Source organism: Dama dama, chromosome 1 (genome assembly GCF_033118175.1).
Source record: "Dama dama isolate Ldn47 chromosome 1, ASM3311817v1, whole genome shotgun sequence".
Lineage (NCBI taxonomy): Eukaryota > Metazoa > Chordata > Mammalia > Artiodactyla > Cervidae > Dama > Dama dama.
Window position 1 is genome coordinate 51,349,977 of NC_083681.1, and position 17,312 is coordinate 51,367,288.

Below are 17,312 nucleotides of genomic sequence, written 5' to 3' on the forward strand. Positions count from 1 at the left end.
TTTCACACTGTTCATGGGGTTCTCAAGGCGAAAATACTGAAGTGGTTTGCCAGTCCCTTCTCCAGTACAGCACGTTTTGCCAGAACTCTCCACCATGACCCGTCCATCTTGGGTGGCCCTACACAGCATGGCTTATAGTTTCATTGGGTTAGACAATGCTGTGGTCCATGTGATCAGATTGGTTAGTTTTCTGTGATTGTGGTTTTCATACTGTCTGCCCTCTGATAGAGAAGGATAAGAGGTGTATGACTGCTCAGCTTTTGTCAAAGATGAATTCATGCTCTTCATTCCCAGAAATGCACCCTGATAGAGCCCTGCAGTCTCATAGCTGGCAGCTTTAACAGTGGCCAAAGGCTTTCCTGTCTTTTCTCAGTTAATCCACACAACAGCCTCAGGAAGGTTTACTCCTCTTCCTGTTTTATAAATGAGGTCATTGAGACTCAGGGAAGGTAAGTGCCTCACACAGTCTCACAGGAGGGAACTGACAGGGTAGAGACTTGGTCCAGGTCTGTCTGATGCCAGATACCACGTCCTATACCACCGTGCTCTACCCTTGGTGGTACTTCCCTTGCTCCCCTTGGTAGAACATCTACCAGTCGCTGAGAGGGTCCAGATAAACCCACCCAGCCACTTAGAAGCGTTGTTAAGAGATAGAAAGTACATAAAACTAGGGGCCTGGGTTTGACTGTTAAGAAGACCTAGGGCTAAGAAGTCACAAGTCTCCCAAAGAGATGAAAACAAAGTACAGTTTGTGGTGACATTTCTTTAGGAGGAAATTTTCCATTGGTGATAGTTTTAAATTGATTTGATGATGATATAACATAAATTCAGTTATTTTTCTCTGTCTGACTTCTGTTGCTTATGCTTAGTGAATATTGTTTTGCATCCTGGAGCCTGCTGGTGTTGTAGAAGTCAGTTTGTTTTGATTGATGTTCAGTGCTGGTCACGCAAGCCTGATTCCACTATGAACATGATCTCCTTTTATGGGAAGTCTGACTGTTCGTCATGCCAGCATGGTTTTACTGAGAAGACTATATTCTTCAGTTGAATGTGGTAACTCTTACATGCCCGTGATCACTACTGAGATACCCCTCAAGATATGCAGGTCAGCCCCAGACCGATTACAGGATGCAGTCTCTCAGGTTGGATTTTTAATGCCTAACATTTCCTGGGTGGCTCAGTGGTAAAGAATCCACCTGCTAATTGCAGAATGCCTGGATTCGATCCCTGGGTCAGGAAGATCCCCTGGAGTAGGAAATGGCAACTCACTCCAGTATCCTTGCCTGGAAAATTCCACGGACAGAGAAGCCTGGCAGGCTACAGTCCATGGGGTTGCAAAAGAGTCAGACATGACTTAGTGACTAAACAACATTTCACTTAAGTCGTCAATAAATTTTGCTGAGTGCCTACTCTGTCTTAGGCTGTGTGTTAGGTACTAGTCACTCCCCTCAGAGAGCTCACTTTTTATTGGGGAAGATGGATGATCACAACCAATGGGATCAGTGCTTCAAGAACCATTGGTTGAGGTTCTTAGTTGTCTATACCATAAACCATACAGGATTAAGCAGAAGAAGAGAATCAGGTTCAATGCTACACAGCATTAAAAGTCAGTGCCAACACAGCCAGCCAAAATGCCCATCCGTATCAGGGGAATTTTCTAGTGAAAATATCACCATCTTGCCATCTGTTTCTTGGCACCTACATGAGGTGCTAGCTGTTAAAAACTCCTCCACAGATGTGCCTCAAACACCCAGACACCTGCATCACAGATGCTTTCCAGCTGATCTTATCTACCTGCATGCAGCCATCAATGCCCATAATTTCTTTTCACCTCCACATCTCATTGGGAACACCTTCATATAGGACCCAGGTTACAGGTGAGATCTATGTGGAGTGTGGGGAATGTTACTTTAGTTTTCCAGTCTCTATAACACAGGAAAGCTATCTAGAAGGGATTGGGCAATTGGATGTTTATATTCAGGGAAGATATATGGACCAGTGAGCTGGGTCAGCACATACAGGCTTTGCCCAGGTGCAGATGAGCCAGTAGACACAGACATAAGTGTGAAGGTTGCTCCCTGAAGCTTCCCTACCTCCTCATACAGGTGCACTTGAAGCCTAATGGTCAAAGCAAGGAGCAAGAAACCTGCCAGGGCAGGGGAACGCCGGCTGCCCACTGGTCCTTCTTCGTTCTGTTGGGCTAGAACTCATCTGTTAGGAATATACTTACTATCATGGAGGGACTTGCTTCAGTGGTAAATCCAAACTCCTATTCTGATTTGCCGAAGTCCTAAACAATGAGATACTAAACTGTTCTGAATTAAAACGTCAGTATTGGGACATGTGGTGGTCCAGTGGTTAAGACTCCACAGTTCCAATGTAGGGGGCATGGGTTCCATCCCTGGTCGGGGATCTAGATCCCACATGCTGAGTGGCACTGCCAAAAAAAAAATTTTTTTTTTTAATGTGCTGACTGAGAGACAAAATTTAGAGAGAAAAAGAAGTTCTTCCTTCTCATCTGTCACCAGACAAATGGTGGGAAAGTCTTGATTCCAGGTAGGGATGTTGGTCGGGACATATCCTTGGTTATAGATCAGGAGCTAAGGAGAGAGACCACCACTGGCCACCCTTCTGTCCTGATAAGGAGTGTGAATTTGAAGCCTAAGGACAAGAATCTAGTGGTTAATTAAAAATATTCCCCCCAAAAAAAAATATTTTCCCCACTGCTGCATCATTCTTTCTTTCTTTTTATTCCAGGATTTCAGTAAAATTTTCTAGAACATTCTTAGCATGCATTGAATTATGAGAAACGACTTATCTACACTTGATGAGGATTGAACTGAAGAAAGGAAAAATCATCACGGATTCAAGACACATTATGAATCTCAAGTAGACTAAATATAGAGAAAACCATACCTAAGCACATTGCAGTAAAACTGCTGAAAAACAAAAACAAAGATAAAATCTAAAAAGCAGCCAGAGAAAGAGATGCATTACTTTCAAAGACACATTAAGACTGATAGCTGATTTGTCAGCTGTAACATTGTCAGAAACAACGAAAGTCAGAAAGAGAACAGAACGTTATCTTCAAAGTGCTAAAAGAAAATACTACCTAACCTAGAATTCAATATCTTCAAAAACATCCTTCAAGGGAATTCCCTGGCTATCTAGTGGTTAGAACTCCACATGTTCACTGCTGAGGGTGTGGATTCAATCCCTGGTCAGGGAACTACAATCCCACAAACTGCACCACAAGGCCAAGAAAGAAAGAAAGAAACAAACAAAAAACCTCCAAGAATAAAGGAAAAATGAAGACATTGTTAAACTAATAAAAACCAGGAGAATTCATCTCAGCAGACCTACTCTAAAGGAAATAGAATGTTTTCACATAGATAGGAATGGTCTCAGTTGTGAGCTAGAAGCTATATATTAACAATAGAGGTAGATGAAGATAGTCATACAATGGAATACTCAATATATACCCGTATACAAGAATAGTCATGGGATTCCTTTTTCTTTTTAAATTTAATTATTTATTTTGTCTGCACTGGGTCTTCCTTGCTGTGGGCAGGCTTTCTCTAGTTGCAGTGTGCAGGCTTCTCACTGCGGTGGCTTCCGTCGTCGTGGAGCACAGGCTCTAGGGCTTGCCGGCTCAGGCATTGCGGCTCTCGGGCCCTAGAGCCTGCGCTCAGTAGCTGCAGCACATGGGCTCGGCTGCCCTGCCGCATGTTGAATCTTCCTGGACCAGGGATCGACCTTGTCTCCTCTGCATTGGCAGGCAGATTCTTAACCACTGAGCCACCAGGGAAGTCCAGGGTCAGTGTTTCTAATTGCCAAGACATTCAAATCCAAACGTCTGTCAAGAGACTTCCCTGGTGGTCCAGTGGTTAATACTCAGAGCTTCCAATACAGGGGGCCCGGGTCTGATCCTTGGGCAGGAAACTAAGATTCCACATGCCATGTGGTACTGCCAATAATAACAATGATGTCTGTCAACATTCCTACATTGTGTATGTACTACACTGCAATGAAAGTTATAAAACAGACTTACACTCTCATCAAAGATGGACTAATAAAGACTAGATCTAGCTTCCTGCCTAAAATAACAACAAAACTGGACAAAATGTATGAAAGAAAGGTTTTCAAGGCATTGGTTATCAGGTAATGATTGGGATCCTAAGGGGCAGAAGACACATGTAAACACTACCACTGCCCACACAGCCTGGAGAGGTCACCATGCAGGCAGGATGAACCCTGGAAGTCCCCTTAAGTTAAGGAGATGGAGCTGTGAGTCTGAAGAGGCTGGTTGGCAAGAGTTTACAGGGTGGAGTACCAGAGATGAAAGAGATGCAGAGAGATAATTCTAGAGAATTTCAGAGGGCCTCCCTCATTGTTCAGCTGAGTTTTGATTAATACATGCATTGGAATCCTGACTGCCGCTATCTATCAATCAACACACCTGTTTTGAGCTCCTGTGTGTACTCAGTCCCTCAGTCATGTCCGGTCTTTGTGATCCCATGGACTGTAGACAGCCAGGCTCCTCTGTCCATGGAATTTCCCAGCCAAGGATACCTTAGTGGGTTGCTATTTCCTAATTCAGGGGTCTTCCCAACCCAGGGAGGGAACCCACATCTCTTGAGTCTCCTGCATTGACAGGCAGATTCTTTACCATTGTGCCACCTGGGACGCCTACACTGAGGAGAGATGTTGGAAACTAAAGCTGAGGCAGATCTGTTCCTGCCCTTACCAGGCTTCCTGTCTAACTGAGGAGAGAAACCACATGCACCCAGCAGGCACACGCCGCCTGGGAAGTCTCAGCTGAGAGCCAGAGGAATGGTTCAGGGGGCAGATGTGAAGAGAAAAGAGGGTCAGCGATTCTAACCCACACCATCCCCTCCCCACCCTGTCCCCAGCACAAGGCCGACGCAGGGGCAGTGATGTGGGAGACACACACCAGCTCTCCAGGTCTGGTCTGAAGGGTGAGTTCTGGGTGGGACCTGAAGAAGCAAAGACTGCCATCCCTGGGAAAGGTGGTGGGGAGCCCTGGGCCAGGAAGTGGGAGCCGGTGCCCGTCCCTACGCTACCTCTGGGTCTCTGTGTGGAGTTCGAGGTCCCTGCCATTTCCTGGTCCCAGTTTCCTCATCTGACCCTGGGGAGCTAAGCTGGTTTAACTCTGATGGGGGCTCCTATCAGCTGAGCTTCTGGCCTCAGTTTCTCTTGCCCACAAAGGGGACAATAGTCCTGTCCATCCTTGGGAGAGCCCCCCAATCAAGAGATTGTTCTTTTCCTTCAGCTACTGCCAAGAGAAGATGAAGAAGCCCCAGGAGTTTGAGCAGAAGCGAGGGGACAGGCAATGATTGACTGTCCAAGGCAACAGGCCTGAGGCAAGTGCTTTCTGCCAACCCAACACCTCACTTTTACCTCTCCCCAACTCCCACTGCACCCCAGACTATTTTTGCTAGTTCCCAGAATTCCAAGCTTCCCGCTTCCTGCTCAGTCCTATGGTTTCTCCAGGGTTGATTTAGGAATGGAGGATGGCAGCCATCTTGTCAGGGAGTAGCAACACCTTCTTTCTCGGGTCTACCCCGCCAATCTTCAAACTGAGGGTGTACTTCCCATCTGGTAGGGACCCATCCTAGTACGCCCTCAGAGAACAATCTGGCTGTGCCATCTATAAGCAGATTTCACTCACACAACATACCCTCCTGTACCCTGAAGGCCTCCAGAGAACTCATCACCCCAGTGAGAGCGTGGACAGGAGTGAGGTTAGCCCCCATCACACACCTGCCACGTGCCCTTCTCAGACCTCCGGGGAGGTGAGGCCAGCGGGGGTTCGGCGCCACCTGGTGGCCATAAGCTGCGCTACACGCCATCAGCCTCTACGCCTTTTCTCGTGCCCCACCCGCCCCCGCCAACACAGGCACAGAGCGCTGATCCCAAACCCTTCTCTGGGGCCCCAGTCCACTTGCTCACCACTCCTACCCGCCACAGTCCTGAGGAGGCAGACGGAGACCGTGAGCTCCTGAATCTCCTTCCTCTATCCCAGAGACAGAGCCCTTCAAGAGGAGTCAGGCTCACATCCCAACCTTGGCTGATTACTTAACCTCCCGGACTTCACCTTTCTAGTCTGCAGAATGAGACAATAGTGTCTACGCCCAGAATCATGGAGTTTCCTGTAAAATGAAACCATTAAGTTGGGAGGGCAGGGCAGTTACCAGAAGTCCTGGGGGGCCTAGGCTTGTATTCTCCAACCGGGTGAGGGCTGCCTGCAGGTTCTGCAGAAGCAGGTTCCTCCTCCCGCCCCTCCTCCGGCCCCCATCCCTGGCAGCCCCCAAACAGCTGCCCCGCCCATCTTCCCCGGGGACTCACCTCCTGCCAGAGGCTCAACCCAACACCTGGTGGCCCGGGAGGGTGGCCCCTGAGCAGCTGCCCAGGGCTGTTCAAGAGCAGGTTCCTTTTCCAGGGCACTTGCCAATCCGGCCTCCACCCCCATCCAATCGAGCACAAGTTCTGTGAGTCCAAAGCGTCTTGACCTCCTTCTCCTAAACCCAGCCTAGGCCATTGAGCATCCACTTTAGGATGCTGCTGCTGCTGCTAAGTCGCTTCAGTCGTGTCCGACTCTGTGCGACCCCACGGACGGGAGCCCACCAGGGTGATCCCCTCCCAGCCGCTCTCCTGCAGTCCTTGCTTCACCTTCCTGCAGGACCTTCTAAAATGCACGCCTGAGCCCCCATTCCCTCTTGCCCACAAAGTCAAGCCAAACTCCAGTCTGGCATTCATGGCCCTCCCTGATCTGACCTTAGCTCTCTCCATTCCCATGTGTCAGCCACTCTCCTTCTCCGAGCAGCAGCGTTTGTAGGAGCAGTTCCTTCTCCCAGGAGTGCCTTGCCCCCTTTGCCCGCAGGAAAACCCCTGCTCAAGTTCCAGACCTCGCTGTGGTTTTCTCAGGCCCCCGCTTGGGGCCATAGGTATCATGGCCTGTGTCTCCCCTGCCAGGCTGTTAGACCCTCCAGACCAGGGTCGAGGATGAATTTAGCTCTGGGCCTTAGCATAGGGTCCTGCAGTGCAGGAGAAAATATCTGAGTTGTTTAATTTGGAGGCAAGGAGGGATGTGTCACAGCATGGGCCTTGAACAGAATTAAATGTCGAGGGAGAGCAGCCTCAGGGGGAAGGGGAGGAAGGCTCAGGGGTGGGTACCTAGGTTGTACTTCCACTTTGCCCAAAGGCCTGTGGAAGAGGACACACACACACACTCAGGGTCCAGGATCATAGGCACCTGTGTTAGCCCACACCAACACTGGTGTCAGCTGGGCACAATTAGAGTAATCCTCTTCTGTCCACCTGGAGCCAGCAAATGACTCACCCCCACCTGGGGGCCCACTGACTGGCCTGAGATCTGTGTTGTGAGAGGACAGACTGGGGGAGCCCAAAGCAGGAGCTGAGCAGGGCAGGGGCCTGGACCCCACAGCCCCAAGGGCAGGCTAGAAGCCCTGGGACCGTTCAGTCCAGAGAAACAGACCCCAAACCAGAACAAACTGCCAGCCGTGAGAGGCAGACAAGCTCTATGGTCCCGAACATCCTGAGGTGTCAACCGGCAAGGCCGATACCCTGAGGCCATTGTAGGCAAACACAGGATGGCTCAGTCCATCGCCTCCCAACCCCACCAGGAAAGGAGATCCTAGTGCCCAGCCCCTTAACATGCCAACCTTTACTGATCTGGGAGAAATGAAGGAGAGAAGATGGGAGGGTTCAAGGCAAGGTGGGCGTGGGGTCTGGAGACTGCCAATCAGAGCTTCCTCCTGGTCACCAGTCTGGAGTCTGCCCCTCTGTCTGTGGAGAAGCAAACACTCTCACAGCCAGGAGAGCAGGGGATCAACCCCACAAACACAACCCAGGGCTGTATTTGATACACAGTCAGACTTAGGGCTACCTGTTTGGCTGGATTTACAGGGACACAGACAGGTATCCCTGTGGTTAGGAGAGGGGGTTCAGAGGCTCAGGCCTTGGCTGTAAGGGCATGCAAGACTAAGGTAGACCAGCAGACAGAGGGTCTAGAAGGAGTGCCAGGTCACCTCCTCCAGGCAGCCTCCTTGATTGCTTCAGTCTCTCATTTCTCCATTTCCAGTCCACAAATGACTGCCTCATGCTCAGGCCTCTGTATGTGTCATCTCCACCTCAGCACCCAGTATGTGGCACAGGACTGGTCTGGGGGTACCCCGACAGGTCCAGCACTCCCCCAGAAGAGGGCGTAGGCAGCAGGAATGGGAGTTCCAGTAGCCTGGGAGTTCTTAAAGGCATTTGCCTCCCCCATGCTGTTTCCCCACCACCACCACCAACCTCATGCACAAAGTCTGCAGACAGCCCCGTGGGGGAGGGTTGGTAGAAAGAAATAGATTTATTCTCATGTACAAAGCGGTCAGCCCACGGGACCATATACAACAGTTGCACAGAGTCCTAGAAAAAACGCATCTCTCTAAAGGCAACTCAGAATAGGTAAGGCAGGTGGCCCCCCTCCCCCCACCCCACAACACATACAGAACAAAACAGAGAAAGGAGAAGCCAGTGGCCAGGATGACCCCAAAGGCCCGGCCCTAGGGGGTCTCCCAAGCCCCGGGGCACGGGTGGATATGGCCTTGAAGAGGAGAGAGGCCCTGCCAGGCTGAGGCCAGGTCCCCCTCTGGCTGCAGGATCAGGGAAGGGGCTCCGGCTAAGGGGGTATACTAAGGGGGCCACTGAGGGACTCAGTGTCAGCTCTGTGCCCAAGGGGGCCAGGGACCCTCGGTGGCCTCTCCTGGGACTCCACAGAACTATGGGGACTTGGATCTAAAAGGGGTCTTAGAGGATGGATTGTCTCACCCTCCTGTTTCACAGAGAGGGGAAGAGGGGAAGGGACTTGCCCAGGGTCACACAGCCAGGAGGAAGCATGGCTGACCCATGCTGGGCCTGCCTCCCAGCCCAGGGATCCTTCCTTCTCGCTGTTCTTATCCTGCTCTCTTCCTTAGCCCCCTCTCCCCAGAGCACTGCGCTGGCCCCCTGGCAGCTTCCTCCTGGGACCCCTATCTCCCCAGGTCCCAGTCCCCACCACAAGTACGAAGGCAGTCCTCGGGGCCACCATGGCTATTTATAGTCCTCCAGCCAGGATGATAAATGTCTCTAAGACCCACCCTTTGCCCATTCAGATGTCTCACGTTCTTGCCTGAGGATCCTGGGAGGCAGTGAGGGTGCCCCAGAGGAAAGGGCACAGATCTGGTAGGGCAGGAATGGGGCCCAGAAGAAACCATCCGGCTGCCTCAGAGAAGGAGTAGCCTGGCGGGGGGGTGGGGGGGGGGACTTGCCAAGGTGCAGTCAGAGGTGCAGAGCAGGGCCCACTGCTCGTTGGTTACCCCTGTGCTCTCAGAGGACAAATGACAAAGTCTCAGTGAGGCTGGAAGTCTTCCATTATACAGACGAGAAAGCTGAGGCCCGGAAAGGTCAGACCTCGCCTGGGGTCACGTGGGAAGTCCTGGCCTAGAATCCAGGACCCCTGGCTCTGGTCCCAGGGAGTGTGGCCAGGCCCGTGGAGGGTTGTGGGAGGAGGCCTGGGCAGGGAGGGGTCCCAGGAGGGACTCACTCAGCATCAAGGCTGCAACAGCCATTGATGGGAGCCCTAGCGCCATCCAGGTCAGGCACCTCATACTCCTCATCCAGGAAGTCCAGTGAGTTGTTGCTCGGGAGGCCTCGGATGGTGAACTTGTGTGACACCTTGGTCCAGTGCTCACGATTAGAGGCCACGCGTTCGTACAACTCTGCCGCCTTGGGGAATAGGTCTTGCAGCAGCCTGGGGATGGATGGGGGCAGGTTTAGACGTCAGAAGTCAGACTGTAAGCAGCAAGAAACATTAGGGCTGGACCATAGGTAGAACTTCCACAAGAGCATGAGGCATAAGATTGGAAGCTCAAGGAGAGCTTGACTATCTCTTTCCATAAAGGACCAAGGATGAAGCCAATGGCCCATTCAGGGGCAAAGCAAGAGACGGCTGTGCTCAGAAACAAGGAGTGGATGAAGTGGAGCGGGCCAGGCCAGCGCAGCGCTTGTGTCTGCTGTGATGGCCACAGCGAGCCCCGTCCCACTCCCACACCATCCCTGGGCAGCGTCTCCAGCAGGCCCCCTGAGCTCACTCACTTGTAGATGGGCATTGCGATGTGCTCCATGAAGCTGATCTGCAGCTCAGGGATGTAGGCCTTCTCACGGTCCATCATCTCCATCGGCCTGTTGCCCATGGCCTTCTCCTGCAGGCATCAAGTCGTCAGGCCTGTCTGGCCCACTCCTTGCTCCAGAAACATCTGGATCAGGCTAACCCAGCCCCTCCTAGGCCCAGGCTAGGAAACCTCCCCCAACCTGGGCACCCTGAGGTCACACCCCACATACCAAGTCTCCCTGGGAGAAGAACTCTTTGTAGATCAGCTCCTGAAAGGTCAACACTCTCATTACCGCCTGTGAGTGTGATCCACCCGCCCACGCTCCTCCATAGCCCATTCCCAAGGGGGCAAACTGTGGCACTGGGACCTGTCCTCACCATCCCTGGCCTGGGAGGAGGACAGTGGCTGGGTTCTGGCCCACCTTCCACCAGCCACTCACTGGTTTGCTGGGTGACCCCTCAGTGAGTCCATGCCCCTCTCTGAATCTCCCCACTGTCACCTGAGGTGGTCTAGGCTTCTGTCTCCCCCACAGGCTGAGCTCAGCACTGGGAGGGCGTGCAGGCTGCAGGAGCCACAGAGCCAGGCAGGGTGTACAGCCTGTGCCTTCCCAAGAAGGAGTGGCACTTACCGCAATCTTCCTCGTGGTCTTCCAGCCCTTGGTCTGGTCGGAGAGGTCACAGGAGGTCATAAGGAGGCAGAGAAGGAGACTGTGGTGCTGCTTGTTGGTTCGATCATAGCCCACTGTTGGGGAGAGAACAGGGTCAAGGAGAGGGACCCAGCATCCTGGGTCCCTGAGGGCAAGGCCCCAGGGCCCATCCCAAAGTGGCGCAGGGAATTCAGCACTCTGGATGGGAGCCAGGGATGCAGAGCTGGGTCTGCCTGGTGGGCTGATGTTGGAAGGGATGGGTCTGAACCCTGGGGATACTCTCCAGGCGAGTCCCCCTCTTGGTGGTCCCTCCCCAATCTCGAGACCCAGGCTAGAGGCAGGCACCTTCGGCCATCTTTTGGAGGTCCTTGAAGATGCGGAGGTGGTGGGCCAGGTCTGTGGCCAAGATGATGTCCCGCATCAGGTCCAGCATACGCTGATAGTCCTGGGTGGGGGTGGGGGTACAGGGTCAAGGCCCAGACACCCCACCCCCTCCTCCCCTAAACCTCATGAACCTCCACCCCTCGGTTCCACCTCATCTCCCATCTCAGGCCAGCTCCCAGCTCCCACTCCCTGCCCCCCACCCCCAGCCCCATCACCTTCCGGGAGAAGTGGTCAAAGATGTTGCAGCCATGGGTGTTGAGGATGGCAATGGCCTGAGCGAAGTGGTGCCTCTGTGGGGACAGGTGTGATAGGGGCCCAGCTGGGGTGGGGGGTGCTCCTCCTCACTGACCCCAAGGGAGGAAGCAAGCCCAGCCCAGCCCTGGCCCCCAAACTGAGCAGAGCAGGCAGAACTGGGGAGTCAGGGGTGGGGGAGCCAGTTCCCTTTCTGGGCTCTGCTTCAACCCTCCATGTGACCCTGGACAAGTCCCTGGCCATGTCTGAGCCTCAGATTCCTCCGCTGTCAGTCAGACAGACACGACAAGGTGAGCTCAGAGGGCCTCTCAAGCTGGAATGATTCTGAAATGATCCCTTGGAGTCTTCGACACTAATTCATGCAAGAAACATTTGTGTGCTGACAGCGAAGGGCCATGAGGAGGCGAGGGCAAGACCCCTGTCTTGTGACGCTGAAGGGCTGTCACTCAGAGGAGGAGCCGACTCAGCCCAGGGCGTGGAGAGCAGGAGCCAGGCTGCCACCAGGCCTCCCAGGAGGAAGTGAGCCCCTTGTCTCTGGGGGCGTGCAAGCAGGAGCAGCTCCAGAGGGGTGTTGTGGGGGGCAGGGTGGGGCAAGGCGACCTTGAAAGTTGGTTTCCCACTCATGCCAAGCCCTGTGCCAGATGCAGGGAACTCAGAGATGTCTCCGATTTTGTTTCTGCCTCCACCAGCTCCCACTGGGGGTGGGCAGACACAAATCAAACAGTCTCAGGCAAAGCTGAGCATGACGGGACAAGGAGCCCACACCAGGCTGGGAGCGGAGAGGGTTTCACAGGGTGTCCTTAGACATGCAAAGAAAAACAGGCTAACTACAAGGCCTCCCTGGGCAAACCTGGGCTCGGGCAGAACCTGCAGCCTGACTGGCACCCCCAGCTGCACGGGTACCCTTCCAAGCTCATCGGGAACAAGAGTCAGACGTGCCCTGGGGGCACTGCAGCTCTCCCTGTCTGAGTGGAAAGCAGGGCTTGGCATGGGGAGGAGCCAGGCCACAGTCTAGTTTCGTATTAATAAGTCATTGGCCTTAAGGGGACAGCGGGGATGGGGATACTGGGCAGAATGGTGGTACCTCCATGACAGAGCCTTCCGAGCTGTAGAGTGCGGCCAGCACAGATTTCTGGAAAAACCAAAGAAAACTCCATCACTCCTGACATCCAGAAGCATATTAGGCTCAGAACAGCCCAGCTCCTCCCACCCCCTCAGCACTCCCGCATCTCCCATAGCCTGGGAGAGCTTCCTCCTGTCTCTCAACTGGCTCCTGGTCTCACGAGCTCCCACCACCCCTCAGGCTGGAGGGGTGAGGCTCCCAGGCACCCCGGGGAGGGTGCCCACTGTGAGGAGGGCAGGGTCTCACCGAGGCCACCTGGAAGGAGTTGTTTGTGCCTCTGTGGTCCAGGTCGTGACACATGCAGGAAATAAACAAGGCAAAGATCTCCATGTCCCTGGTTGGGAGGAGACAGAGGACAAGGAGGTGAGCCACAGCTCCCTCCCCACAGGAGGGCCGGCTGGAGGAGATGGCCACGAGAAGGGGAACTGCTCCGCGGTCAGTGACTGAGCTCTTGACTGCACATGTCCCGGAACCACCTGCACAGGGGCTCAGGAACCTGGGTCCCCTTCTTGGAAAGAGGCCTTGTACCTTTCGCACTGGGCTGTTAGGGTCCCGTGAGGCAGTGCGTGGAAAGTCTGCCACACAGGAGGTGTGGTTCTGTCCGCAGGAAGGGGACCCCAGCAGCTGCCAGACGCGGGCAAGGGCAGCCACTCACTCGAGGTAGTTGGTGAGCTCCAGGTTCTTGTAGAGCAGGTAGCAGAAGTGGGAGACAGAAAAGGCGTGCATCCAGTTGTGGTAGGGGGGGTCCCGGTAGCCCTTCTTCACCATCAAACAGAACCTAGGGGTGGGGAGAGGGCAGCACAGGGGCCTCAGGCTCTCCTCCTCCAGCAAGCCCTCCAGGCTCTGTCCTGCCCAATTCCTTCCCTTTCCTCAAGGTCCCAGAGTCTGTGAATTGCCTCTCACTGGTGGATCCTCCCACCCTTACAAGTCTGGGCCTCCCCTAGTCATCCTCAGAGGTCCTTCCCAAAGCACACAGAGCAATGGATGTGAGTAGAGGACAGAGAGAGGCAGAGACAGGGCTGCCGGCACATAGAGGGGAGGGCTGGGGTACACACCGGGCCAGTGTCGGGCAGTCAATTTTGTAGTTGTTGATGAAATTCATGTCCTGCAGCATGCTCAAGATGGCCTGGAGAGAGTAGAAGGAGGGATCAGAGAGACTGTCAGTTCCAAGATGCACCCCACTCCCCTTACCTTGGCCCTTCTTGAAGCCTCCAAAATTTTGGAACCTTAGAACTTTAGATCTAAACTTGAAAACCAAAAAATGGTACAGCCAAGCATTCTTGGAGCCATGAACTTAGAAATAGGAGATCTAAGAACTCTTGGAACCAAGTTCACACAAAGTCTTAGAAAAACAGCGAGGGAGATGCCAATCCTGAGGCCATCATTGGTCCCAGTCCAGCCCCTGGGCAGGCCCTGGGGCCCATGCTGGCAGACTGCATCCCCCCTCCATCTCTTGATGACTCTGTCTTGCCAGGAATTTCCTATGTACATCTAACTTCAATCTCTGGCTGTCCATCCTCCATAGTCAAGTGGGGTGAGCCAGCTCACCATGGAAGTGTCATCCTCAGGCAGAGAGCGAGGAGTGTAGGTGAAACTGGCAAAATTGGAGTCAATGGCAGCCACAGGCTGGATCCCATCATGGAGAAGTTTGGTGTATTCATCATCAGAGACCTGGAGGGGACCAGCCAGGGCATGAGAAGATAGCCTCTACCCCATCCAATGTCTTCAACCTCAAATGCCCACAGTGGCAGGGACCTCCCACTCGAATGCACCCCAGTTGGGCCTTCCATGGGCTGTCACTGGGCGGGAGAACACCATCCTCCCCTCGCCATCCTGCAGCCAACCTACTGTCCTCGGTGCCTGGGCCCACCCTCATCTGTAACCGCCTCTCCTTGTTAAAGGCAGAGGACACCTCTTCTTGACACCATGGCAGCCTTCCACAGACAATAACTCAAAAGATTCCTTCTTTGAGGAGGACCATCCCAGAGCCAGTCCTTCCTGCTACAGTTTTGACCCCAGCCACAAAGTCTGGGACCTTTTGGTTTGGACATAGAGGAGACGAAATGTTCAAGTGAACAATTACCATCACATACTCTGAACTAAAGTTCCAGACAGCTTGTCTTGCACAGGGTCTGGGAATGGGATGGCCTCGGACTGCAGGACCACTGTACCTAAGGGAGCTGAGGGAGGACCCTGAGCAGGCTTCCCAGCTGTCAGCAGTTCCCAGGATGGGAATCATCCCTGGACATGGGGAGCACCTGGCTGAACCATGCTCTCCGCTGGGCTGAGTCTTGCTGCCGGCTTTGGGGCTAAACCAGAAATTGCTTTGAAGAGAGGCTGCCTGAAGGAGAGCAGGAGAGCAAAAGGCCAGGCACTGCTCTTATCTTCAAGAGAGGGTGATCAGAAAGCCCAGCCTGATCCTGGGTACCACAGGATTCATGGAGCTAGGGGAGGAACAGGGGGACTAGAGGGGACCCTGGGGCCCTGAGAAAGAGGGTAGAAGCTCTTTGCAGGGCTCACCTTCATGTGGTACATCATCATCTCATTGGCAAGGTGGCTGCGATACTGTGCCTCATTCACTTTCTTGTATAGGAGGGACTTGTGGGGGAGAGAGGGAAAGATAGGGCTCAAGCAAGGTGGCTGTGAAATACCCAGGACCGGGACAAAGGGATCAGATAGAACCTCCCCCAACTCCTGTCCCAGGCCGTGCCCAGTCTCAGCCTCCAAGCTCCAGCCCATAGTAGGGACCCCTCTCCATCTTTCATCCAGACTTGCCCTCTCCTCCTCCCCAGGGCCTCTTAGCACTTGATCTAGTACTTTGCATGCTCTCCTGAGCCTGCCCCAGCTTCAGTGATGGAGTCTGAGGCCCCTAATGGAGAAAGAGAAGCAAGGAGGGGGGATAGCGTTAGGGATCTAGGGGCTGGATTCCCGGGTCAGAGCTGCCAGCTGTGGAAAATGAGACCCAACACATCCCCACAAGAAGCTAAACAGGGGCTCGGGTTGAGGTTGCTTTCGGAAAAGAGGGAAATAAAACAGGTCTCTCACAATCCTAGGAGGCTAACTGGACAGGATTGGAAATTACTAGTATCCCTAATTTTCTGATGGGAAACTGAGGCCAGAAGTGACCAGTAGGTACTGAAGACTGCACAGCAACCCAGCAGCGGGGCTCTGAGCCCCAAGGGTGGGACAAACCCATCTTGGATAGAGCAAGGAGAGCCAGTGTGGAGAGGAGAACAGAGGGTGCTGCATGGGCCTGCCCCTGTCCCGCTCACATGCGCAATGCTGATGCCGCAGTAGATGGAGAAGGCTGTAGCCAGGTCTTCATCAAACTTGCTGAACCATGGTCCGTTGATCTTGTTCACCAGCTCGGCCACACCAATGACCTCTGGGGACCAAAGAGGAGCTAGAATGAGCCAGTGGACGTGTCCGACGATCTGTCCTCCCAGGGTATCCTCAAGGGACATCACATGCTTGGGAAACCCCATCCCTTCGGCCTGGGGATGCTAGGGTGGTAGAGATGGCTTGGGGACCTTCTGCTCAGCTCCGCCCCATCTTCTCAGGCCCTGCCCCGGCCCTCTTCCGGAGCCACCACAACCCGTACCCTGGTTCTCGTTCTTGATGGGGAAGCAGAGGATGTTGCGCGTCCGGAAGCCGGTGCTGTCATCCACGCCTCGGTAGAAAAGCGGATGTGCGTAAGCGTCTGGGATGTTCAGGATCTGGCCGGTGGTCGCCACATGACCCGCGATGCCCTGGTCAGCGGGGATGCGGATCTCATAGCTCTGCCGGGGCAGGGATGGAGTTGAGAGGAGGGTTGGTGGCCGGTCACAGAATGAATGATCAAACGTAGGGCCTGCTCCCCCGTGGACTCCCGGACCCCAGGACCACGGTCACACCCTCCCTCCACACAGCCCTGCCTCACCTCATCTTCCACCACGCCCCCATCGAACACCTTGGCCACCAGCTCGTTCTGATCCAGCAGGAACACAGAGCAGCTGTGGAGAGATGGCTTTGGTCCACAGGGCCCTGACACCCCTCTGTAACCACCCCTCAAATCTCAGGACTTGAGGTGAAGCCTGGATTTCTGAGGCCTGGAGGGAGTGACCTATGGTGAGACTCTCCTCAGGGTTAGCTGACTCCAGACATTAGTTCAGATGGATAATTTTTTTTTTTTTTTTTTGCTAGCACCTACCATGTACCAGACACTGTATTAAGAGCTGAGGACCCAAGGCCTGCAAAGCAAGCAGCGGCCCTGTGGTCATTGGATGTTACAATCTAGTGAGGGACACAAGCATGAAATAAAAATCACGCAAGATGTGGGTCCCACAAGAAGGCAGTGGAGGGGACGTCCCTGGTGATTCAGTGGTTAAGACAACATGCTTCCTATGTAGGGAGCATGGGTTCAGTCCCTGCTTGGGGAACTAAGATCCACATGCTGTGCAAGCCAAATAAATTAAGATAAAGATAACAACAGAGGCGGGGAAAGAGGGGAGGAAAAGAGAGGTGACGACTGAGGGCCAGGGCCTCTCTCTCTCTCTGTTCCCACTTCTGGGTGGATTCACTCACATCTCAGCATTGCTGAGGTTTCTGGCCTCTGTGATGATCTCCTGGAGCAGCACAGAGACGTCATCTGCGGGAGGGAGAAGCATGGGGGACAGTAGTGAGACCAGGCTGGAGTGCTGAGGCCAAGCCTGCCTGCCTCCCCTCCTCAAAACACCAGTCCCCCGATTCC

The 17,312-nt window shown here is 53.7% G+C and overlaps 1 protein-coding gene across 3 annotated transcripts in view; it reads right to left on the bottom strand.

Annotated features, from left to right (window-relative positions):
* Positions 1–8,376: 8,376 nt before the first annotated feature.
* PDE2A (phosphodiesterase 2A) overlaps positions 8,377–17,312 on the bottom strand; it is a 66,892-nt gene continuing 57,956 nt past the window's right edge. For all 3 annotated transcript variants that reach the window (XM_061149507.1, XM_061149510.1, XM_061149513.1), the window contains 16 exons: positions 17,147–17,210; positions 16,503–16,575; positions 16,185–16,362; positions 15,856–15,968; positions 15,104–15,181; positions 14,132–14,254; positions 13,639–13,709; positions 13,239–13,361; positions 12,830–12,917; positions 12,545–12,592; positions 11,424–11,498; positions 11,170–11,269; positions 10,807–10,919; positions 10,408–10,446; positions 10,162–10,268; positions 8,377–9,817 (listed from right to left, as the gene is read on the bottom strand). In XM_061149507.1, the coding sequence (XP_061005490.1) occupies positions 9,607–9,817; positions 10,162–10,268; positions 10,408–10,446; positions 10,807–10,919; positions 11,170–11,269; positions 11,424–11,498; positions 12,545–12,592; positions 12,830–12,917; positions 13,239–13,361; positions 13,639–13,709; positions 14,132–14,254; positions 15,104–15,181; positions 15,856–15,968; positions 16,185–16,362; positions 16,503–16,575; positions 17,147–17,210 (1,604 nt within the window). In that variant the 3' untranslated portion in view covers positions 8,377–9,606. The remainder of the gene's footprint in view (positions 9,818–10,161; positions 10,269–10,407; positions 10,447–10,806; positions 10,920–11,169; positions 11,270–11,423; positions 11,499–12,544; positions 12,593–12,829; positions 12,918–13,238; positions 13,362–13,638; positions 13,710–14,131; positions 14,255–15,103; positions 15,182–15,855; positions 15,969–16,184; positions 16,363–16,502; positions 16,576–17,146; positions 17,211–17,312) is intronic.